At 38.0% G+C, this 24,619-nt stretch overlaps 2 protein-coding genes across 7 annotated transcripts in view; both read left to right on the plus strand.

Moving 5' to 3' along the window:
- LOC113111985 (transient receptor potential cation channel subfamily M member 4-like) overlaps nt 1-12,681 on the plus strand; it is a 51,040-nt gene extending 38,359 nt beyond the window's left edge. For 2 of the 4 annotated variants that reach the window (XM_026277296.1, XM_026277298.1), the window contains exons 17-28: nt 1,700-1,807; nt 1,896-1,945; nt 2,056-2,297; nt 2,421-2,536; nt 2,697-2,829; nt 6,021-6,195; nt 6,658-6,823; nt 6,915-7,096; nt 7,188-7,320; nt 10,667-10,739; nt 10,828-10,921; nt 12,649-12,681. In XM_026277296.1, coding sequence (XP_026133081.1) covers nt 1,700-1,807; nt 1,896-1,945; nt 2,056-2,297; nt 2,421-2,536; nt 2,697-2,829; nt 6,021-6,195; nt 6,658-6,823; nt 6,915-7,096; nt 7,188-7,320; nt 10,667-10,739; nt 10,828-10,921; nt 12,649-12,677 — 1,501 coding nt within the window. In that variant the 3' untranslated portion in view covers nt 12,678-12,681. The remainder of the gene's footprint in view (nt 1-1,699; nt 1,808-1,895; nt 1,946-2,055; nt 2,298-2,420; nt 2,537-2,696; nt 2,830-6,020; nt 6,196-6,657; nt 6,824-6,914; nt 7,097-7,187; nt 7,321-10,666; nt 10,740-10,827; nt 10,922-12,648) is intronic. The other 2 variants (XM_026277299.1, XM_026277297.1) reach the window with 1 other exon arrangement.
- Nucleotides 12,682-14,372: 1,691 nt separating this feature from the next.
- Nucleotides 14,373-24,079, plus strand: LOC113111987 (cilia- and flagella-associated protein 251). 3 transcript variants are annotated; one of them, XM_026277308.1, is made up of 7 exons: nt 14,373-15,901; nt 16,040-16,397; nt 21,189-21,289; nt 23,067-23,135; nt 23,299-23,353; nt 23,538-23,574; nt 23,710-24,079. In XM_026277308.1, the coding sequence occupies exons 1-7, from the start codon at nt 15,551-15,553 to the stop codon at nt 23,729-23,731; spliced, it is 993 nt and encodes a 330-aa protein (XP_026133093.1). In that variant the 5' UTR covers nt 14,373-15,550; the 3' UTR covers nt 23,732-24,079. The 3 variants fall into 3 exon arrangements, with proteins under 3 accessions (XP_026133093.1, XP_026133091.1, XP_026133092.1); XM_026277306.1 differs by having other exon boundaries at nt 14,373-16,397; nt 23,710-24,076; XM_026277307.1 differs by having other exon boundaries at nt 14,373-16,379; nt 23,710-24,076.
- Nucleotides 24,080-24,619: the final 540 nt, after the last annotated feature.

The following is a 24,619-nucleotide window of genomic DNA, read 5'->3' on the forward strand; positions in this document are numbered from 1 at the left end:
ATAAACAAGGGATCTTGTGTGCTTGTCGTGCTGCATGATTCATGAAGGTCAAGTAGTATTCAGGAAGGAATGGTTAAAGGTTTACTAACCAAGTCCCTGCAACAGCAGGGCAAAAATCATGGTAAAAAGCAAGGCATAGCTGCTTGTCATTGGGTTATAAGTGTGTCCATCTGACCCGTCCTTCTTAATGCGACAGCCAATCAGATATTGTCTTGGGTGGGACCTACGCCCTGTTCTCCGGTTCTTGCATGCAATATGCGTAATGTCCACGTGATCGCGTGTGTCCAAACTCCTGAGAGTTTAGTTTAAATGCTTTAATAAGCAAACTTAATAGTTTAAATATGGTGCATCCTATACACATCTACTGTATATCAAAATTCTAGAAATCATTTACCCATCAAGTAGGTACCAAAACACATAATACTTCCCATAGTTGAAGTGGAAGTAAATAAGGATTTAGCCGTGATAAGTGTTTAACACACAAAATTAACTTGAGTAATATAAAGCATGCATAATACAGAGAATACACATCTATGAGGCAACTTCTGGTGATTAGTTCCTATAACTGAGGTAGAAAACCCTACGAATAGGCTGTAATAAAAGTTAAACACACAGAAAGAATTCCACAGGTTATATAAAACATACTGGTAATCAATTCAGCTTATTGGAAACAATTTTTAGACCGTTGTTTGTATTAAACCACAAGTGGGTTAAATTTCAGTCTATTGGTTTTGGAGACAAAGTCTCTGGAATTTACAGCTGCAGAAAGGAGGTGTTCCCTGGTTTAAGGTTTTTGGTGATCCTGGGCCATAGGAATGCCTTAGCATCCTTTGTTTTCTGATAAGGCTGGGGATTTATGCATTGGGGTCACCACAAGGTTTCTTGGCCATTTGGTCTTAAGGTTGGGAAACAAGGAGAAAACTTTTCCTGCTCTCCTGGCATCGCTGGTATGAGATTAGACCGGCACAAAAAGGGAAAGGGGGGTGACATCTCCTTTAGCCATTTCGGCACCATGACTGTGTTTTATGACGCACTAATGGCTCGATGGGGAATCGTTCCGAACTGTGGCATGGGGTGTTGGTTTCTTTACTGTTCAAGGGAACATTCCTACATTGCTGTTGATGCTTTTTATAAATAAAATGTTTTTATTGTAATATACAGATTAAGTTTAACATGAAATACTAATTTTCAACACTTAAAAAAAAAAGTTGATGACCAAAAAGAGGAAAAACCAAAGTGAAGTATCTTCTTTTTTTCACCCTGTCATTTATTTACTTTATAACAGTTAATAAATATCGGTTCTGCACATCAGTTATCAGGCACATAAACATGCAAATAATTGGTATCGGTATCGATTATTAAAAATCTATATCGGTCGATCACTACTTTTTTTGAACTGTTTTTGCTGTGTTGTGGGAAGACATTTTGAACATACAAAATAAAACTTTAAAAAAAAAACAATCAAAATGGTTTTTAACCCTCATCTGGGTCAACAAGACCTGAAAAGTACAGTAAGAAATAAACTGACTTAATTACCAAAAAAAAGTAGCACATGGAAAATGTCTTAATAGCTTAACAGAACCATTAACTAAAAGTGAAATTATGAACTAGTATTTCCATTTATACAAAATGTAATTTAATATATTACACTTTGAAAATACACTGCTTAGTAAGAATGACTGAGATATCTTCTTTACAGAAAAGAAGAGAATGCAGAAGAAGTTAAATCAGTGATGGCACCTCCACCTTCAGCAACAGACTGTAATTACGGAGAGACTGTTTTCTCCTTCGCTGACATCAAACACCAGTAAATTGGGTTTTATATGATACGTGCATTAATATAAGATCTCTGTAGACAAACATGTCTTTATCCATTATCTTCTTAAAATATTTAGCAGTGAAGGCGATCACGAGGACTCAAATAACATCAGGCGTCCAACAAAAGGTATGTTTTTTATTTTAAAACCCACTGGACTGATTTTGTTTCCAGTTCTTGATCTGGTTGGCCAAAATAGGTCTTTCTTATTGGCTTCCCTGTTAACTCCTTCCTGTAAGCAGGTACTGCTACAAGTTTCCGATCCAAGAAGATCCCATTTTGGGTTTCCCGGTGGAAGCAGTTCTGGTACGCCCCTGTCACTTCATTCATTGGCAACGTTGTGACGTACTTCCTCTTCCTGTTTCTGTACGCCTACGTGCTATTGGTCGACTTCAAGCAGCCTCCGCCTGAAGGCCCTGCTGCTTCTGAGTATGTGCTGTATTTCTGGGTGTTCACGATCGTCTGCGAGGAGATTCGAGAGGTAGATGCTGCATTTCTCAAATTACTTCCTGGTTTTCCTGTACAATATATCAAACAAGTGATGCAATGAAATAATTTTAATTCAAGTATAATGATTATTTTTTTTGTTCTCTTTCACTCCCAGACATTCATTGTGGGGAATAAGAAGTTTTGTCAGAGGTTGATGCTGTATATTCAGGATGTTTGGAATAAGTTTGATGTTCTTGCCATTTCCCTCTTTATTGCTGGATTGTGCTGCAGGTAATGCTTGACAGTCCACTAAAATATTTAGCAACGCTAAATTTTAATAAGAAATATGTTGTGAGCAGTATTAGAATGATTTCTGAAGGATCACCTGACACTGAAGACTGGAGTAATGATGCTAAAACTATATTCTTTCCTACTTTTATGCCTGTTTTAGGATGTTCCGTTTTTCATTCAACATGGGACGCGGTATACTGTGTATGGACTACATGGTCTTCACGCTCCGACTCATCCATATTTTTGCCATTCACAGACAGCTGGGTCCCAAAATCATCATACTTGGCAAAATGGTGAGACAATCAGAGAGCCGATCAAAGTGATAATTAAGCTCTATAGATGCCATCCAGCAAAAATGATTATGTACAGTGCTTAAAGTTCTCCGGCACCGTGACGGACTTCCGGCGTGCAGCATTTGGCTGCAAAAAAAAGAATCATACATTAAAAAAAAAAAAGTCTTGTTGAGTATCACTTTTGAGTTCCTGAGTTCACCTAACAATGGTAAGAGAGGAGCAGCTTTCACTCTCAACCAATCTAACATTACTAGCCAATCAGAATGTTTTGCTCTTATAAACACGAGACGCATGTAGTATCCAACTGCGGAGTCGCAGCCCTGATGAATGGAGAAGCACAACAAAAAGCTGTGAGGCGCAAAGGCCAGTGATGTCCATCTAGCACGTATTTACATAGAAAAGCTAATTATGAAGCAGTGGAGCTTTGTAAAGAGCTCTGATTAAACATGTCATCTCCATAAGAACGATGTGATTGCCAGAACACATTTACCGGGATTTTTTAAATGTCCTGTTCACACATGATCTATTAATGGTAACTTTCCAGTAATTTACCAGTGAATAAATTACTGGGAATTTCTCTGTATATGCTGTATATGCTGTGAATGTGAATTAACATTCATCTTGAACAACGATGTGCATTATCTCATTAAATTTGTAACGTAAATAATTCATAAATCTTTGCCAAAACAGGATAATACACCAACATATGTCTAAATATGCCATTTAGGTACATATGTATTGTACATCACAATTCTGCATGTGGCCAAAAATCGTTTAATCACGCTGTACAGTGAAATGTCATCAGGCCGTTGGCGCCTTCTGCGAGTGTTTTAATACATAATGTGCTTAAGTTGGTTATGTTCATATTATTTATAGGCATATTCCATTATTTTAAATGTGTTGTTCAATGCAATCATGAGCCAACTATTATTGCATCATCGTTGGTTTATACAGGTCCTTCTAAAAAAATTAGCATATTGTGATAAAAGTTCATTATTTTCCATAATGTAATGATAAAAATTAAACTTTCATATATTTTAGATTCATTGCACACCAACTTAAATATTTCAGGTCTTTTATTGTTTTAATACTGATGATTTTGGCATGCAGCTCATGAAAACCCAAAATTCCTATCTCAAAAAATGTGCGTATTTCATCCGACCAATAAAAGAAAAGTGTTTTTAATACAAAAAAAGTCAACCTTCAAATAATTATGTTCAGTTATGCACTCAATACTTGGTCGGGAATCCTTTTGCAGAAATGACTGCTTCAATGGAGGCCCAGGATGCTTCGATAGCGGCCTTAAGCTCATCCAGAGTGTTTGGTCTTGCGTCTCTCAACTTTCTCTTCACAATATCCCACAGATTCTCTATGGGGTTCAGGTCAGGAGAGTTGGCAGGCCAATTGAGCACAGTAATACCATGGTCAGTAAACCATTTACCAGTGGTTTTGGCACTGTGAGCAGGTGGCAGGTCGTGCTGAAAAACGAAATCTTCATCTCCATAAAGCTTTTCAGCAGATGGAAGCATGAAGTGCTCCAAAATCTCCTGATAGCTAGCTGCATTGACCCTGCCCTTGATAAAACACAGTGGACCAACACCAGCAGCCGACATGGCACCCCAGACCATCACTGACTGTGGGTACTTGACACTGGACTTCAGGCATTTTGGCATTTCCTTCTCCCCAGTCTTCCTCCAGACTCTGGCATCTTGATTTCCGAATGAAATGCAAAATTTGCTTTCATCCGAAAAAAGTACTTTGGACCACTGAGCAACAGTCCAGTGCTGCTTCTCTGTAGCCCATTTCCTGCACACGCCTGTGCACGGTGGCTCTGGATGTTTCTACTCCAGACTCAGTCCACTGCTTCCGCAGGTCCCCCAAGGTCTGTAATCGGTCCTTCTCCATCTTCCTCAGGGTCCGGTCACCTCTTCTCGTTGTGCAGCGTTTTTTGCCACACTTTTTCCTTCCCACAGACTTCCCACTGAGGTGCCTTGATACAGCACTCTGGGAACAGCCTATTAATTCAGAAATTGCTTTCTGTGTCTTACCCTCTCGCTTGAGGGTGTCAATGATGGCCTTCTGGACAGCAGTCAGGTCGGCAGTCTTACCCATGATTGCGGTTTTGAGTAATGAACCAGGCTGGGAGTTTTTAAAAGCCTCAGGAATCTTTTGCAGGTGTTTAGAGTTAATTAGTTGATTCAGATGATTAGGTTAATAGCTCGTTTAGAGAACCTTGGGTTTTCATGAACTGTATGCCAAAATCATCAGTATTAAAGCAATAAAAGACCTGAACTATTTCAGTTGGTGTGCAATGAATCTAAAATATATGAAAGTTTAATTTTTATCATTACATTACGGAAAATAATGAACTTTTATCACAATATGCTAATTTTTTGAGAAGGACCTGTATATAAATAGTCATACTAAAGCCTGGTTTTCACTTAGGTCTGTTTTTGTTACTAAAAAATATCAGATTACTCAGTTGTTAAAATAATCAGATTACTTGATTACCAAAATAATCATTAGTTACAGCCATAGATTAGTTAAAATATTTTTAAATACAACTGCTTTGTTTAACTTTTAGTAATTAAAAGACAAATATTTTGTCATTGAAAATTTCTTTAAAAATAGTATTAAATTATTGTCATGTTCTATTAAACCAAGTATCTGTATTTTGTCTCATCTGGTGAGTTAAATGGATTGTCACACCCATAGTGTCGATAAGTGGTGATATAGCTCATAATTTTCCAAGTGTATGAAACAGCTTTCATTCTTCAGGTCAACCACATATTCATGAAAATGAAAATCAGTTTGAATAAATAAAGCAATAACTTTGCCATAGTATCCTTTGAAATGTTAAAGTTGCCGCAGTCACTGCATGTGCTGCCCCATCCCCAGAAAAAAGTTCAAGCTCAGGTTTTTTTTTTTTTTTTGCTTTAACCCCTGTTATGTATGCAATGCATTACCATAAAATCAAGACCTCCCCAGGAAAGCATCCTGAAAAATAAAGATTAATTTCATGCTTTTAAAAGCCCTCCAAACCTTAAAGACTTCTACACCACTAAAATCCCATTGTGTCAACTGTTTACAGATAAAAAATGCTTAAAATTAAATTTAAACAAAAATTAAAGTAACAATTGGAGACATTTCACATCTCACTCCTTTTTTTATTTCTTATGAATGAACCACAGATAAAGGATGCATTCTTCTTCTTATTCTTCCTGGCGGTGTGGCTGAGTGCGTATGGAGTGGCCAATCAAGCTCTATTGTACCAATACGACCCAAGCCCTGACAGAGCGTTTCGAAGAGTCTTGTACAGACCATATTTGCATATATTTGGACAGATTCCTGTGGAAGAAATAGACAGTATGTTCACTTCTGATTTACACAGAAATAGTTCACCTTAAAATTAAAATTTTCTTCATTGAAATAGATTTGGAGAATGGATCCAATCGATCCTCTGCAGTGAATGGGATGAGAGTCCAAGCAACTGAAAAAAAATAAAAAATCACAATATTTAACAAATAAGTCACACTACTTCATTCCATCAGTTAACATCTTGTGAAGCAAAAAGCTGCATGTTTGAAATTAAATAATTAAATTCTGACGGCACCCATTCTCTGCAGAGGATCCATTGGTGAGCAAGTCAAGTAGTGCTAAACTTCTCCAAATCTGTTTTGATGAAGAAACAAATTCATCTATATCTTGGATGGCTTGAGGATGAATACTTATCCACTTTAGGCTGAACTATTCCTTTAAATTTACAACTAATAATATTTCACAACTTTGTTAACATCCATTGACGATATTGTATCTGTGTGTGTTAAGCTGGAAAGAATTGGGATAGAGACTGCACCGATAATCTGACACTGATTAATGAAGGGAAAGAGCCATGTAGAGACACCAGCCACAACTGGCTTGTGGTCATTTTGCTGGTCATATTCCTGCTAGTCACCAACATCCTTCTAGTCAACCTGCTCATCGCCACATTCAGGTATTTGTTTTAGTCAATCATCTGCTGTATGTAGCCATCAAATTATCCATCCATCCATGTATTTCTATTCTCTTTGTGTTTGTTTCTGTAGCTACACCTTCTCTAAGGTTCAGGAGCGCAGCGACACATACTGGAAGTTTCAGCGGTATAATCTGATAGTGGAGTATCATTCCCGTCCAACACTCGCTCCACCGTTCATCATCCTATCCCACATCAACCTCTTAATCAAAAGAAACTTACGCAAAGTTCCATCCACCAAAATCCACCGATTTGGTAAAGTTAGAAATTAACTGCAGTTCAAGCAGACTTGTTGAAGATGAAATGTGATGTAAAGTAAAAATTGTGCATTTGCATTTTATAATAGCACTGCAGTTAAAGGGTAAAGATGCTAACAAGCTGGTGAAATGGGAGACCTTCCAGAAGGAGAATTTTCTGACTATCGAGAGCAAAAAACAAAGAGGGACTGACTCTGAGAGGCTAAAGCGCATGACTGCTAAGTAAGTCAATCAACCTTCTGAAATAAGAATTTGATGTTCCTTACAGTTTTTTTCAATCGCTAACAAGCGCTTAACCATACTTCAGATACTTTTTCTAAACTCTTAACACAGACTCACACCTACAAAACACAATTGGCCAAATGGATAATTTTCTTCTCAAAAACACATTTTGTTAAATATATACTAAGTCTTCATTTCAAAATAGAACACATCTTTCTCTGCACACACCAACTTTACCAAAACACTGGAAATCTGACTCAAAATTAAATTATTCTGTCAAAGAATAACACTTGTTTTCACTTCAAAAGGTACATGCAGTCAATCAAAGTACACCAGGTTTCAGAATACTGGCTATTGTTGACATTACAAAAACTGCATAGACTTTTCAGTCTCAGTTTTACAGGTATTTGCATGCAAAACATGCAAATTCATTGTTTTACACTAAATTTCTTGGTTAGGAACTGTATGTCCAAATATACAGTAATGTTCACATTCAAAAGCATTCCAGTAAAAAGCTATTTTTTTCCTTTACTGTTTACTGCAGGAGGTACAGTAGAAACACGGTATGATAGAACAGAAAAGGTTTGACAGTATTGCTTACAGTGAACAAAATATCCATGAAACACATACGAGCATTCTGAACCAAAAAACAACAACAACAAAAAAGCCCAGATAAAAAAGGGGGGTAAAATAAAAACAATCTCTCACTGCTCCTCTCACTGCATCTCTCACTGCTCCTGCTCCTCTCACTGCTCCTCTCACTGCATCTCTCACTGCTCCTCTCACTGCATCTCTCACTGCATCTCTCACTGCATCTCTCACTGCTCCTGCTCCTCTCACTGCATCTCTCACTGCATCTCTCACTGCTCCTGCTCCTCTCACTGCTCCTCTCACTGCTCCTCTCATTGCATCTCTCACTGCTCCTGCTCCTCTCACTGCTCCTCTCACTGCATCTCTCACTGCTCCTGCTCCTCTCACTGCTCATCTCACTGCTCCTGCTCCTCTCACTGCTCCTCTCACTGCTCCTGCTCCTCTCACTGCTCCTCTCACTGCTTCTCTCACTGCTCCTCTCACTGCTCCTCTCACTGCTCCTCTCACTGCTCCTCTCACTGCATCTCTCACTGCTCCTCTCACTGCTCCTCTCACTGCTCCTGCTCCTCTCACTGCATCTCTCACTGCTCCTGCTCCTCTCACTGCTCATCTCACTGCTCCTGCTCCTCTCACTGCTCCTCTCACTGCTCCTGCTCCTCTCACTGCTCCTCTCACTGCTCCTCTCACTGCTCCTCTCACTGCATCTCTCACTGCTCCTCTCACTGCTCCTCTCACTGCTCCTGCTCCTCTCACTGCATCTCTCACTGCTCCTGCTCCTCTCACTGCTCATCTCACTGCTCCTGCTCCTCTCACTGCTCCTCTCACTGCTCCTGCTCCTCTCACTGCTCCTCTCACTGCTCCTCTCACTGCTCCTCTCACTGCATCTCTCACTGCTCCTCTCACTGCTCCTCTCACTGCTCCTGCTCCTCTCACTGCATCTCTCACTGCTCCTGCTCCTCTCACTGCTCATCTCACTGCTCCTGCTCCTCTCACTGCTCCTCTCACTGCTCCTGCTCCTCTCACTGCTCCTCTCACTGCTCCTCTCACTGCTCCTCTCACTGCATCTCTCACTGCTCCTCTCACTGCTCCTCTCACTGCTCCTGCTCCTCTCACTGCATCTCTCACTGCTCCTGCTCCTCTCACTGCTCATCTCACTGCTCCTGCTCCTCTCACTGCTCCTCTCACTGCTCCTGCTCCTCTCACTGCTCCTCTCACTGCTCCTCTCACTGCTCCTCTCACTGCATCTCTCACTGCTCCTCTCACTGCTCCTCTCACTGCTCCTGCTCCTCTCACTGCATCTCTCACTGCTCCTGCTCCTCTCACTGCTCATCTCACTGCTCCTGCTCCTCTCACTGCTCCTCTCACTGCTCCTGCTCCTCTCACTGCTCCTCTCACTGCTCCTCTCACTGCTCCTCTCACTGCATCTCTCACTGCTCCTCTCACTGCTCCTCTCACTGCATCTCTCACTGCTCCTGCTCCTCTCACTGCTCATCTCACTGCTCCTGCTCCTCTCACTGCTCCTCTCACTGCTCCTGCTCCTCTCACTGCTCCTCTCACTGCTCCTCTCACTGCTCCTCTCACTGCATCTCTCACTGCTCCTCTCACTGCTCCTCTCACTGCTCCTGCTCCTCTCACTGCATCTCTCACTGCTCCTGCTCCTCTCACTGGGCCCCTTGCTCTTACTTTTCCTCGTCCATACATTACAGTGTTTGTCTTTTTCTGTTTCTGTTTCCAAAAATATCACTCAAAGTCCTCCTTTTATTGTATAAGTGTCAATGTAATAGAAAAAAATAACCCCTGCCATTGAGTCTAAGCCGGATTGGAATCACTTGTGGTTTGCCCAATTTACACAACATAAATCAGCTAAGATAATTTGTTTTTGAACTGATATCATCGCAGAAGCAGAGGTTTTTATACTGTATCTAAGATTTGGAACATTGTTTTTGCTATTGTGGGATGTTGTGTGTTAACATTTGTAAATACTACAAAAACGATCCATAATTTTTTTGGGAGGTATAGCTTGTATGTTCAGAAAATGTAAGCATTGTGGAAATGTGTTCAATGACTCCATACTGTGTGAAAACGACATGAAATGTGTGAATGGTATGGCCACAATAGACAGATGCTGTGCTAATTGTGTTTAGAGTTTTGAAAATGTGACAACTGCTTGGACAAATGCTTGTTAGCGACTGAAAAAAACTGTAAATGATGAAGTATTTGAATATTTATCTGGGACAGTTTAATGCTCAGGAGCATTCATTTTGCCCGTAAATATTGAAAATGTGTCACTGTAAAGTCTAATGTTTAAATTGTCCATGATTATCAGTCGAATGTGTTATGAGCAAAGTGCAGAGTGTTCAGGGCTTCAAAACATGATGAGATACAGAGCTATTTGCAGATATCCCGCCTTTGTAGTCTGTGATGTGTGCTAGGCCTTGCCACATTTTCCTTGAGTCATGGGCAGCATAGTAAGATTACAAAAAAAAAACAATTATTTGGTGCAGATGGTAATTTTATACGGCTTAAAGTTAGTTGAAATTCTGATAGCTTGTAATGTAATCATTGAGCTTTTAATAACAGTACAACAGACTTACATTTCAAAACATTTAAAGATACATTATACAATGAGGTTTGAAAAAATAAAAACCTTTTTACCTGCTACAAAAAGCAGGTAATCGGAGTCAGATAAATCAAATCAAAATGTGATCAAAAATTGTTGTTCATCAGATTGAAGCAGAATGTTGATGTGTTTCAGAGTGGATGGTATCATTAAACAGGTTGGTGAGATCAGAGATGTTGACCGCAGACTGCGAGCACTAGAATCCGATGTAAGGGCACATGATGTGATATCTGTATTATGCTGCATATCAACTATATCTAGCTGTTGTTGATAGATGAATGCTCCCCTGTGTTCAGATGGAGTTCTGCACATCTTCTCTTCAGTGGATTATGGAAGCTCTGTCTCAGAGCAGTACAGTGAAGAGCCCTAAATCACACCCGACTCGCAAAGGTACCCCTGCTTCTGGCACAATACTCAAATATATTTTAGCATGATGTTTCTTGCATGCTAAAATAATAAGCGATCATTTAAGAGAAGGGTTCAAATAAATAAATAAATGAATGAAAGTTCCCCTGGGATTCTAAATTAATATTTCTATCATTTAAGAGCATATTCACATATTCATGGTTCTCTGATTTTAGTAGTCACTTTATATGCAAGGATAAATATAAAATATTTCATATATTTTTTTAGTACTTTTTATATTAAAACTATCTATATTGCTGTCTGTCTGCCTGCATAAAATTTTTAATTGCAATTATATTTTCATGAGTTGAACTGTTGATATTATTATTATTGCTTTTAATTATAAAAAGAACAACGAAAATATACTAGTTGTAAACTACAATTTGTCAACAACCAGGGGCCCGTTCTTCGTAATTCGCTTATTACATCTGAGATGAAATATCCTATCCATGATCTAATCAGGATCTGGCTAATTCGGTTCTTCGAACGCAACCTGTTGTTGATGATTAGGATGACTGGACTGAGTTATCTGAGATAATTGCGTGTTCATTGGTTGGTTTAAAAGGGGCTATGTATCGATACTCCACACCATGATCAGCAATGCAGCGATTGGCTGGCAGCAAGATGGCAACCTCATGACATCATACAATAAAAAAAACACCTGGCGAAAAACTTGACAAATTTCTAGACTTTTATAAGGAAACCAAGCGAACAAAACTAAATAAATGTTATAATAGATAAATGAAATGTGCACTGTTTTTATTATTATTATTATTTTACATGATTTAAAATTATTTTGACTCACAATTTATAATATTATACAATAATAAAGACTTTACATTTTTATTTCAATGTAGTAATTGGCTATTCATTGAATTTTATATATGGACAGATTTGTTAAGTGACATCATTAATAAAGTTTCTTTAGGGTCAATATCATGTTATCTGCTTCTCCTGTGCTTCATCAAACCACTCCCATAATAGCGTTCATAACTCATATTAATGCACGACTACATTATCTGTATAGAATGTATGTAAGACTCGAATACAATTATGAAGTAATCATTTTTTGACAAATTCAAATTTCATTGAGTAAAACTGGCTGTCTATAGTAGGCTATTATGGACTACACAACATTATTATATTATCTTTAAATTCATGTTTAAATTATTATTATTTAAAATTATTATAGGATACTCTTTCTAATGATCAGTTCTGATTAAAAATATGAGATCTAATGCTGTTTTCATGAAATAAGCCTGTTCCCGAGCAGGTTTATGGTTTTGGACCTGTTGCTATGACAGCAAGTCCAGGATGTGCTTCAAAGAACCAGATGATCCATTATCATGCTAAATCATCAACAATCAAATCTAGCTAACCGAGTTAGAGATGTATGAAGAACGGGCCCCATTTTGAACCACAGCTTTAGGCTATGTTTACACGAAAAAATAGTCAAAAACTGAAAAGTGCATTTTAAAAAGGTTTCACGTGTACACAACAACCTTTTTAAAAATAATTTGCATTTACAGATATCTGCCAAAATGGCCAAAATACGTGCTGTTTAACGTATGCTGGGCCAGTAGTTGGCACTGTCACCTTGTTAGTAAACAGTACCTGTAGGGAAGTGATATATATGTGTGTGTGTGTGTGTGTGTGTGTTTGTATATTTTTCATTTCCAGCCTAAACTGATATTTCATCTTTTTGTCATCAGCTGTCATTTCAGCCTCCATCGAGAAATGAAAAAAAAAAAAAAAAAATTCTACTTTCCTGTATTCGTCTTCATATCTCACTTTCACGGACACAAGAACCAAGACGCTGCAGAGAGCTAGTGAAACCTGTCAGAAAACTCTCCGTATTGTTCTGGTTTCCATTTTTAAACTGGTCATCCTGGTCTTTTCTTGGTTCATCCTGCTCTTACAAGTTTAGTGCTCCCAAATGACCTGTCCTGGTTTTCCATGTGATCATGGGAAGAGAACAGGGCACAGACTGTCCTTGAACTCACTGTACACTAGAAGGTCAATTATGTCATGTTACATTCATAGATTACTTTTATCGTTAGGTTTCATTATAAGGTCAGGGTAACCGTTTTCTTAGGATCTGATTTCATAGAATAAATTCTTTATAATAAAAATAAAGAAATGTTCTTGATTAATGGCTTAAAGGGATAGTTAACCTAAAAAAATGGAAATGGTCATAATTTACTCATGCTCAAGTTGAATGAATTTCTTTCTTCTGCTGAACATAAAAGAAGAAATTTTGAAGATTATTGACAAACGAACAGTTGCTGGTCCACAGAGAGTTCCATAGCATGAAAAAAATACTACTGAAGTCAATGGGGACCAGCAACTGGTGAGTTAATGATTTTTTGTGGACTATCCCTTTAAAAGCTGCAGTGGGAACCAATATAGCATATTGTAACTTATATTTTGTATTTCATTTTTTTGTATTTGTATTGTATTTTTTAGCTAAAAACCTGTGACCAACTCCCATTTATTGTTTATATAGTTTGGCACTTATCTTGACACACGTGTTGCAGAACATGAAATAAGTCTAATGTTCGATAGGGATGTTTAAATGTTTTTATTATTTGAAAAACTACACAAACAAAAAATCTATAATTGAATGCTTTTTGCACTGAAATATTGAACTGGAATACTGCAATAGATTGTTTACATTTTAAATATAGAAAAACATTTTTAGATTCAAGATTAATACTGTAATTGCATTCTGTAACAATGTTCTTAGATTTTGTTTGAGACTTTCTTATTCTATATTTGGATATTTATGTTTGATTTTGTGATGACAATTTTTAAGGTGACAAGTTCTTCAATGTCTTATTTGTAATATTTTATTATTATAATTTTTTATATCACATTTTAAAAATACATTTTGAAACCATGATGCAACTATTTAAAGGATTGTACTGTTTTGGCAGCATCAGCAGAGAGGGAGGAGATAAATAGACTCCGTGGCCAAGTTTGCATCTCAGATTTCAGGGCAACAAAGATCCTTCACCATGTTCTCTCTTCCCCAACTCTCACCCCTCCAAAACTAAAGAGATCCCTATGGTCTTTCTGGACTTGTACACCCCACTAATTTCCTGTGTTAATGTATTATACATTGGAACAGGATGTTTGGGTTGAACAGTTTGTCCCTTAAAAAATGGCAATAGGTTTTACTTTAGTGACAGCCAAGAATTATAATTTAGTGATGAGAGGAACAGAGCAATGCAGACTCTTTTGCAAATGTTCTTGAAAATGTAATCTATTAAATCTTTTTAACTCTTAAGTATCTGTATAAAATATGTATCCTTTTGTTAATTTGCATGGCTTGTTTTGTTGCTCATCAGGCCAATAAGAAAAAAGTATCTGTCTGTCTGTCTATCAATCTAAACACACACAGAATACTTGAGGATCCTTGACAACCCCATGAAATCAAGATATACAAATGTATGAATAGATCCAATCTTGATTTTAGAGTTTTTAAGTATATGTTTTCCTAAGCAACCAATGAGCAGCCCCAACTGTTGTCCTATTCTGGTCTCCATAGGAACTTATGTTAATATTGGGTAAAAACAGAAAATGTATTAACAACATTTTTTTTTTAATACTACTGGGATAAAGAAAGAACTCAAGGTCAATTCTGGAAATGATTTGTTTTAAGCACCAGCAAACAAGTATGCATTGCATTCTATGTCAAAGACTCACAAGAAAATCAAGCATGGCTTGCAATGCTTAAGTGAAAATGCCTCCAAAGAAGGTATATAGTATACTGTATGTGTTCTTACGATTTTGTGGACAAAAAGTGCCATTGTTTTCCGGTATGAGTTAGGAAAGAATCCTGCTTTAAGAAAATGCTTTTATCTAGAGGAACATGTGGAGAGTGTTTAGATGTGAAAATCTTCCCGAAGGTGAATATAAATCCATTTAATTTTCTCCATCTGGTGATGTAAATGGTAGCAGGTGCATACAGCAGTAGATATCAGGGTATGCAGTGCTTCATATGTATAGAGGTGACCTTTAGATAAGGACCTGATATAGGAAAGCATAAGCGAGTGAAGGAGGGATGGAGTTTCAGCAGCTGAGTGATCTATTGAAGGTCAGATCATGCAGTGTACTGCTACTATTGAGAGCTTCCCACCTAACAGACCCAGCCAGGCCTAAGGAGGGTCAAAATAGGACTGGCTTTACTCTGTTAGGTCTATGTTTGTGTAATGTTGGTCCTTAAGTTGATTTGTACCTTTCTATAATCTTCCATTACTCATGAGCACTTCTATTTATCTAATGTTCTCTCACATAGACAAAGAAGTAATAATAAAGGGCATTAGAAGTGTGTCTTGTGCATATGGCCCTGTCAATCATCTCAGTATGTTCCTCTGTTCTACACCATTCTCTGAATGGTGTGAGTGTACATGTGACCTTACAAAAGAGACCAGCCCCCTCTCTGTCACTTGACTACCTCTCTTATTCTCTCTGGTGGATCCAGCGACTGCAAGTACTTGGTCCAAAGATCGTGGATCTTTGAACCCCATAAGAAACTGCTCTTCTTGGGTAGATGCAAACACATTTTTTATAAACTCTTTGAATTTATTTGTGTGAGGGAGCGACTGCAAGATGGTAGCTTCACATAGCTGGCTGTTAGGCCTTATCGTAGCTCTGCTTTGCACTGGACCATTCGGGGATTCTGTACAGGCTGAAGAAAGGCTGCGAAATGAGGAAGCCGAGGTGCTGAGTGGTCTGGACCCTACTGGAGGTGAGAAAGAGGAGGTGGCTGATCAGGAGGAGGTCGGAGATGTATCTGAAGAAGTGAGAGGAGACGGGGAAGCAGAGGAAGCTGAAAATGAAGACAATGGAGAGGAAGTTAATGAGGAAGAAGGATTTATAGATGAAGAGGAAGAAGAAGAATACACAGAGGAAGAGGTAGAAGTAGCAGAAGAGGAGGAGGAAGAGGATGTAGAAGTAGAGGAAGGATTAGCAGAAGAAGAGGATTCAGCACAACGGATAACAGAGGAAGAAGAAACCGCTGCAGAAGAGGGAGCAGATGAAGAGGAAGCAGCAGAGGAAGAAGAAGAGGAATACATAGAGGAAGATGTAGAAGTACAGGAAGGATTAGCAGAAGAAGAGGATTCAGCACAACAGATAACAGAGGAAGAAGAAACCACTGCAGAAGATGAGGCAGAAGAGGGAGCAGATGAAGAGGAAGTAGAAGGGGTAGAAGAGGAGGAATATATAGAGGAAGATGTAGAAGTATCAGAAGAGGAGGAGACAGAGGAAGAGGAGGTAGAAGTAGAGGAAGGATTAGCAGAAGAAGAGGATTCAGCACAACAGGTAACAGAGGAAGAAGAAACAGCCACAGAGGATGAGGGAGCACCAGGTGAGGAAGAGGAAGAGGCAGATGAGGAGGAAACTGCTGATGAAGATAACAAGGAGGCTGGAGATGAAGGTGAAGATACTGTTGAAGGTAACTATTGAATTAATCTTTAAATAGACTTCACAATCAAAGTTAATGTTATATTAACTCAGAAACCTCAATTAAATTTTACTTACACGTGAAGTTTTCTTAATTCTCAAGAACAATTATAAAAAAAATTTTTTAATGGTAATTAATACAGTATTTATGCTCCTGAGTAATGTTTACTTTAACATACTACTTAGTAAAATTCATCAATCAATACTGATAATATATTATAAAAAAAAAAAAAAACATTGTTAGTCTTCACCACAATGACATGCCTCTCAGCGAGTCTCTGAAGTCACACATTGGCCCTAAAATAGCTCGCTATATCAGAAAAGCTACAGCAGCTGAAATATTCCAAACACTTGAAGTCCTTTCTGGCTGAATGTTGTTGACACAAATCTAACACATGGTATATGCGTTACATATACTCAACTGTTCAGCCAACTCTGAAACCTAGAGTTTGTTATCAACATAAAATTCAGAAGCACCAAAGAGCATTTGAGTTTTAGCTGTCATCTAAAAACAACCAACAAAGCAAACGTATTTTGATCTCGGTGGCAAATGTCAACTAACATTCCCTTAACTAACTGCTTTAAGATAAGGAAACAAATTCCATTTTTGCACCCCTAAGAACGACACCTTGATAAAGGGACACTGTTTGCTGGGAGGTTACAAATGAAAGTGAACAATTAAATGCCTTCACAAACGGCCCTTCACAAAGTCCTTTAGAGAAGGGAGACTCTGAAGAAGTAACTGTATTTTTTATAGTCATGTGTCCCAGGGTGGATAGTTCTTGCAATTTATTTTAATGCTAGATTGTGTGAAACTTTGAGTTACTGTAAACAGAATACTTCAAGTTGTCTTGTTTTGTTGTAATTAATTACACACATTTTCAGAATTAATTTTATATTAAGTTTCATAAACAAGAATAGTGTTTAATAGTAGATACATTAGATAAATGTGTCAACCTGCAGGGTCCAAAAATTATAAGTAATAAGAGCAGAAAGGGAAAAGAACAGAAATATACATTAAGAAAAAGAAAGAACCAAGCACTGAATCCTGCACCCCAGTGTTTAGCCGAAGTCACTTTGATACATATTCTCTCCAGGAAACCTTACAGCTAAACCTAAATCTTTCAATATCTTGACAGAAAGTTGACAGCACTAGTCTGTAGCCTTCAACTTTTGTAGTGTTCAGTGTTGTGTCGTCATCCAGGCCTTGGAGTGGGAAAGTAGCCAGACGCATTGATACGATAGAATGGAGCTGCAGAGATCTCCTGTACAACAACCTTTGAATAGTTTGCAGGTGTCTGAAGTGTTGCTGACTTTTTTTCAGTAGTATATGACCTTGACAGCAGAATCAAGTAAAGGAGAGGGAGGGGATGAGAGAATGATACTTGCTTAAATCAGCTGTGATTCAGAGAAAATGACAGACAATTGGAGAAAAAAGGTGTTTAGAGAAATGTAAGAAAGCAACAAGATTCTGATTAGGGATACAGTTATGGGTGAGTCTGTACTGCAGAGAAATATGAGGCCAGAAATTCTATGAAGTCAGCTCATTGAGGTTTGTACAGGTGGACGTTAAAGTCAATGTGACTACCATCAGAAATATTGTGAACTTTGGCAGTAGCACTAAGAGAAATGAAGTTCCAAAGTTAAAGACAAAGTTGGTAGAAAGGATTGAGGTAGTTGTCATACTGTCTGTGAATATCCATGTCATAACATTTTAAGAGGTTTGACTGACTGGTCACGGCAGGGATAAAGTCAGCCAACTGGCGGTTCCAACAGATATAGAAAGACTGTGAGTTTAGTGACCCTGGAGTTGACGTCTTTCTATGTTAAACAACAAGATGGGAAGATAAAGGCACGGCACAGGGTGTCCAATCCTGCTCCTGGATAATAAAAATTTAATTTTTAATGGTAAGAATTAATTTAATATAAAAACAAAAAATAAGAATAAAAAATAAAAAAGGGGGAATCCCCGCCACCATTTTGAAGTGCATTCCACTTGGTCAAGTGGATGAGGGAAGACATGGACATACCCTCGACCCATCAATTTTGATCGAGTCTGCTTCACATGCACACTTCTGGCCGCTCTGTGGACCACAATGCAACACGACTATGATGTCATTGTAGATCGCATTTAAAGGGTTAGTTCAGCCAAAAGTGTAAATAAAGCCATAAATTACTCACCCTGAACTCATCCTAGGTGTTTATGACTTTCAGACGCATTCAGTTGGAGTTATTTTAAAAATTGTCTTTGATCTTTCAAGCTGTTTGATGCCATTCAGTGGGTGTTTCCCTGCATCAGTCCTTGAGAAGTTTAATAAAAAGCTCATCCATTTAAAAAAAAAAATCTCACATGGCTCTGGGAGGTGAACAAAGGCCTCCTGTAGCAAATCGATGTGTTTTGTAAGAAAAAATATTATCACTTAAATCTTGCTTGCGTTCACAGTTCTAAACGTAGAAGTTTCGGGTAACGACGTATGAGGTCAGCTTTGCGCATGTGGTGCTCAGAAGTGACGCATGCTGAAACGCAGTGGAGAGATCAAATCAAAACAACAGTCACTAATTAGAAGTACAAAACGAGGATTTGTAAAGAAGAATGTCAGACAATTTCTAAGCCAAGCCAAGAGGAGCCTGGTTTTCCTTTCCTTTCCTTTCCTTTTGCTCCTGTTAACAAATGGTGGCTTTCACGAGACTCACCGGCACATGCGCAACGCTGACTTCATACATCATTCACCCAGAACTGCTTCCGTTTTACAACAGTGAGCCCAAGCTAGAATACAGTGATTATTAAGATTTAAATATGGATATTTTTCTTACAAAAACATATCGATTTGCTACAGAAGGCCTTTGTTCAGCCACCGGAGTCCGAAGTGAGATACTTTTTTTGATAGATGCACTTTTTATTAAACTTCTTATGGTTATTAAAATAACTGACTGGATTCGTATGAAAGAAGAAAGTCATTGTAACGATATTAGAACTCCATATACATCGGGAAGAAGGAGGCGGGAACCGGCGCACAATCAAAAATCACTTTAATAATTGAAAAATAAACACAAAACAGCACACCAGCCCCTCACGGACGACTGGTGCGCTCAAAATAAAAAGCAAACATAAAATAATGTCCCAGGCCTGGTCCTCTCTCGTCCTTCACGGTCGTCGCTCCAGTTTTATATCCTTCCATCTCCTACGTGGGACTCGATACTGGCGGTGGGGCACAGGTGCAGCTCATCTTCAATCACTACACCTGGCCTCACTCCTCGTTCCCACGCCTCTCGGCCCCGCCCCACTCGCCACAGTCATCTACACCTAGGATGACTTTGAGGTGAGTAATTTATGGGTGAACTAACCCCTTTAAATTATCCCTACCCCAAAAAACCCTATAATACAGTTTTTTTTTTTTTTTACATTTATAACAAGCTTATCTATTCACATATAGAATCCTGCAAAACCAAACTTGGAAGGGGAAGTATATAAACAATAAACCACCTCCATAGCGGATTCTAAGTTACCAAGGGCTTAGGACGTTCCAATTCAGCCCATTCCAAGGGTTCCGCAAGTAGTGGGCACTCATGCTTAATCAGTTATGTACATCCTAGTAAATGAAGGGAAGTAAGTGAGTGGACGGTATAAAAAAAAAAAAAGTGAACTGGAACACAGCCCTTGTTGGTGTTCTCACTTTGTGATACTATGAAGATTTGATTTGCATTTTTTCTTTTAACAAAAGGAGAGCTTCCACTTCTTCTTTAGAATAACCGTTAATCTATCCTTTGCAAAGCAACAATTCATGCCACTCTCACGCCACACTTTCTCACACAGTGAAAATTACATTGTGGAGCAAAGAAGAAAATGACAATTTAACGACAGACAAGACAGAACAGGTTACTTTTGGTATGAAACAAAGCCTCAGCTTTTAAAATGTTTTATTTTGAAAGAAATTCGAACAGTAAATACCATTTTGAGGATCTCTAATCTTCTGTAACAAATCTCTGTAGAACCTCAGTTGAAGCGTTAAAAACATAAAGCGATCAACTCATACAAGTGCCCCACCACAAAATAAACATAAATGAACATCATAAGGTATCTTGTTTCACAGAATGTCAATACATTATACAAATAACATTAATCTACTCCTGTATGGTTTGTTGGACAAAAATAGCAGATTTCGTGTTATGATTGGTCAGATCAACTGTTAATCAAACTCCCTGTGAAGGGTCAGTTAAGGACTTGTCCACTGATTGCTTTATAGTTGAGCTTAGCAGTGTCTTAACCAGCTGCAACAAGGCCTAAAGACAGGCACACACCTCACAATTTTAGCCCCAATATTCAATCATCAACAGTTTTGTGGACATTTCTGACAAATGGCAGAAAACTGAGGCAAATCAGTGCTTGTTCACGTGAGTGACAATCGCATAAGTGTGTTATCAAAGAGGTGATCTTAGAGAAGCAGTGATGCGTCACTGATGCTAGTGAGATATCTGTTGGCGATTCATAGTACTTCAGTGTAAAATTAGTTTTGACAGGAAATGACATTGGCGACGACCAACAGCCAATAAGAGAGCACGATACAGGGTTACTGATAGTTCAGGAGGAGGAGTCAACAAATCTGCAGCATAACATCAAAAAGCAACCATTCTCTCCTTCATATTCTTCTTTTTTTATTATTTATGTATTTTATACTGCAAATCAGTGCACAGAAAACATGGATAGCAATCTTTTTGCGGGGTGCTTTTGACAGGAACATTTAAGATCTTTGTTAAAAAAATTTCTCTCTCTCTGCCTTTGTAGAAACTGCCAATGAGGAAAATGTAGAGGGAGAAGAGATGGTCTCCACGAAGGATGTAATGTATAGCTCAGGCTCTTTCTGTGCCCTTTGCTCCCTCTGTGAGGTAACCACACTTCTATGACAATGCACTTACACTCCTGACTCGCACATGCCCCGGTCCCTAATCATCTAAAGAGAGTTTTTAACTGGGCCTGGGGCAAAAATGCACCCAAATTTAAAGGATTAGTTCACTTTCAGAATAAAGATTTCCTGATAATTCACTCCCATATCATCCAAGATGTTCATGTCTTTCTTTATTCAGTCAAAAATAAATTAAGGAACCATTGTCATAGAAAATCTCTATAAAGTGGACTTCAACAGGGACCAATGGGTTGAAGGTCCAAATTGCGGTATCAATGAAGCTCCAAAGGGCTTTACATGATCCCAGCCAAGGAATAAGAGTCTCATCTAGTGAAACAATCTATCATTTTCAAAAAAAAAAGTTTTTATATGGTATACTTTACCGTATTAGTTTACGCATTAATTAGCCATGTTGGAAATTGACATTTATTCTAGAAGCGATCTAATCTTTTCAAATAAGGGACAATTTATATTGACATTTACTAAATCAATTTATATATAAAACTCCAGAGTTTGTTCAGTATGTCTGCTTGCTCACTGAATCCTGCAGTGGGCCGGAGCCAGTGGGTGGCAACCACTGATGAAAGCTTGTCCACCATTTTGTCCATCTCATTCAAAACTTTTTTGTACCTTTTTTTTTTCTTGAAAAGAAATAAATTTATTAAGATGCAGAAAAAGCTGTACCTCTTTATGACCACATCAAACAGGAGACGTTTTAGATGCACACTTCAACTTCGCCTCAGCACCAGGTGCAAGTCAAACAAGAGTGGAAAAGCTCCAACAGCCATATGAGCTTCAGTAGAACAACTGTAAACTGTGGTCTGATGAGATGCTGTTAGACTATGTGTCAGTAAAACACACTTTCCTGTCCCATCAGATGTTTTACTATGCTCACGGTGCACACTCTTCAACAGTCCACAAATATGTGGCGCACAATCTCACTTCATCTTAAATAACCCACACAAGAAATTATGAGCATACATACCTAGTGAGCCCCTTTATTAAAATGCCTGGAAGTGAGGAATAATACAGTCCAGTACATTATAGTCAAAAACATTTTTATATTGAAGATTTATGTTCCACACTAGACTGGTTGCTGGCCCCTGCCTGGCCAACCCTGGTAAAAAATCCTGGCTCCGCCACTGGCCTGCAGTCTCACAGATTCTCTCTTCATTAACAAAAATGTGCTGCTACGATGTAAACAACATATCCATTTTGTGTAGACAGCCTGAAGCTGTAGACATCGTAACAAAGTCAGAAGCAATAATCAACAATAATTTGTCATAATATTGCAGTTGTGCTATATAATAAATTATTTTGATTCTATAATTTATATACTTTATGTAGGCTATTTATAGTATGCAAAATCATGCGACAGCTGTAAAAAAATATATATGCATGTCACCTTTTAGGCAGCATTAAATAATCATGCTACATCAGATGCAGCTTTGCACTGAAAAGACCACTTTTGTTGATAATAGTCTGTAGTATTTTGATTGATTTAAGTAATTGGTTAAAGAGTTAATGTCACTGGAAATCAATCAATTCACGATAACATGATGATGATCAGTGTATGAGGTATTTCACATATTTTTCAACTACTTTGTGTGTTTAGCGCACACAGAACCCACTGAACTTTAGTATTATCCATGAACTTACTTAAATCTAAATTTGGTGTGATCCCTTCCTGAACCTCCCCAGTAAAGAGCAGAGGTGTAGCTTACTACTCTATCTCTGTCCACTTCTCTCTTTCCTCTCAGCACTGCGGTACCTGTGAAAAATGTCCTTGTGAGGAAGGGGACACATCAGCACACTGCAATCACTGTGAAGTATGTTTTCTTTCTTAATAAGATAAAAAAAAATCATATTTATGAAGGCCAAAAGTATGTAAACAACTGCATACTACACTTCATTTTAACAGGGGAAAAATAAAAAAAACATCTATGAACATGTTATGCATTACCCACCCTTTATTTTCTTTTTCTTCTACAGGATTGTTTCTACTGTTACATTTGTCCTGTGATCTGTGAAACGGTCTGCCAGCCAGGTATGATGCTGCTATTAATAGGATGCAGGCTCTTGATTAATTTGAGAATTTTTGAGTATCACAAGTCGCTTAGCTTATGCTGAAACATAACACTATTATTTTTTAGTTATACATATGTGTGTGTGTGTGTGTGTGTGATTACTTTGTCTTTTTTGGACTATATTCTTGTAATGTTTGTTTTTAGGTGGAATTCTTGATGTACTGAGTGGTTCTCTCTACCAGTAAGGATAAAACATCTGTTTAAAACAGTACTTGCAGAATAATCACATTATGAATGAATTCATACTTGTTATCAGCATAGTTTTAGGTTGAGTCTTATTTGTGTTTTTTGTCCTCTAACGTTACTTCACCTACAGGAAGATGAACACGTTGATCTGAATACGTTCAGGATTCTTCACAGCGCCATCTCTTGGTGAACAGAGGAACTACAGACTAGCGCTCAAATCATTCATTTGTAGGCCTGTCTATTTGACTGGCAAGATCTAGGGATTCTCATTCTGAGGCCAGCGAAGAGAGTGGACAACTTATCTTAAATATGAGGAAGAAACTGTCAGGACCCTAATGTTTACCATTTAATGGCACTTTAAATGTGACTTTACAGGCTGCATTAAATGAATAACAAATATGGTTATGTGCTAATCTCATTTAGTACTTATATAATATTTGACTATAACTGTTTTTGAATGCATTTTTGATCAAATAAATACAGTATTGGTACATATAAGACTTTTCTTTCAATATATAAATCTTACTGACCCAAAGATTTGATTATATATGGCGGGGGTCGAGTGTCCTGCAGAGAATGTGAGTGAATTGTCAACAATTTCTCCTTCTCGCTCTGAGCATAGCTCATATGTTATGTGCCTGTAACCTATATTTTTTTGCAGGATTTGTTAATTTCCTTCGAGGAAAAAAATAGGCTACAATAATGCACACAAGGCTTCATCGAATACTCCATGCATCTGTTGATTTAATCTTATGTGTGGATTAAGCTATTTGGTTTCATTTAGTCTGAGTATCCATTTTCAATGCCAACATTATACCAAGCAGTAGCCTATAAATTTGGATGTTTTCACATTTAGATCTAATATTTAGGCTAAAATATAACGTTAGATATTTACAATATCTTTTAAATATGTGGTCTATTTATAGGCTAACATTAATTTTATGTGTACATTTAACATAAAATGTAACATTTGCATTTACAACATTTTTTTTTTTCAGTGTTTGGGTACTTTTTGTGCGTTTTCTAGCTTCTGGGTCAGA

The sequence above is a fragment of the Carassius auratus genome, chromosome 12 (assembly GCF_003368295.1).
Source record: "Carassius auratus strain Wakin chromosome 12, ASM336829v1, whole genome shotgun sequence".
NCBI classification, from domain to species: Eukaryota; Metazoa; Chordata; class Actinopteri; order Cypriniformes; family Cyprinidae; genus Carassius; species Carassius auratus.

Coding starts and splice junctions, on each gene's coding strand:
- LOC113111987 (XM_026277306.1), top strand. CDS start 15,551: ATGGTAGCTTCACATAGCTGGCTGTTAGGCCTTATCGTAGCTCTGCTT. Junction 16,398..21,188: donor AGGTGAAGATACTGTTGAAG/GTAACTATTGAA, acceptor CTGCCTTTGTAG/AAACTGCCAATGAGGAAAAT. Junction 23,575..23,709: donor CTGAGTGGTTCTCTCTACCA/GTAAGGATAAAA, acceptor CTTCACCTACAG/GAAGATGAACACGTTGATCT.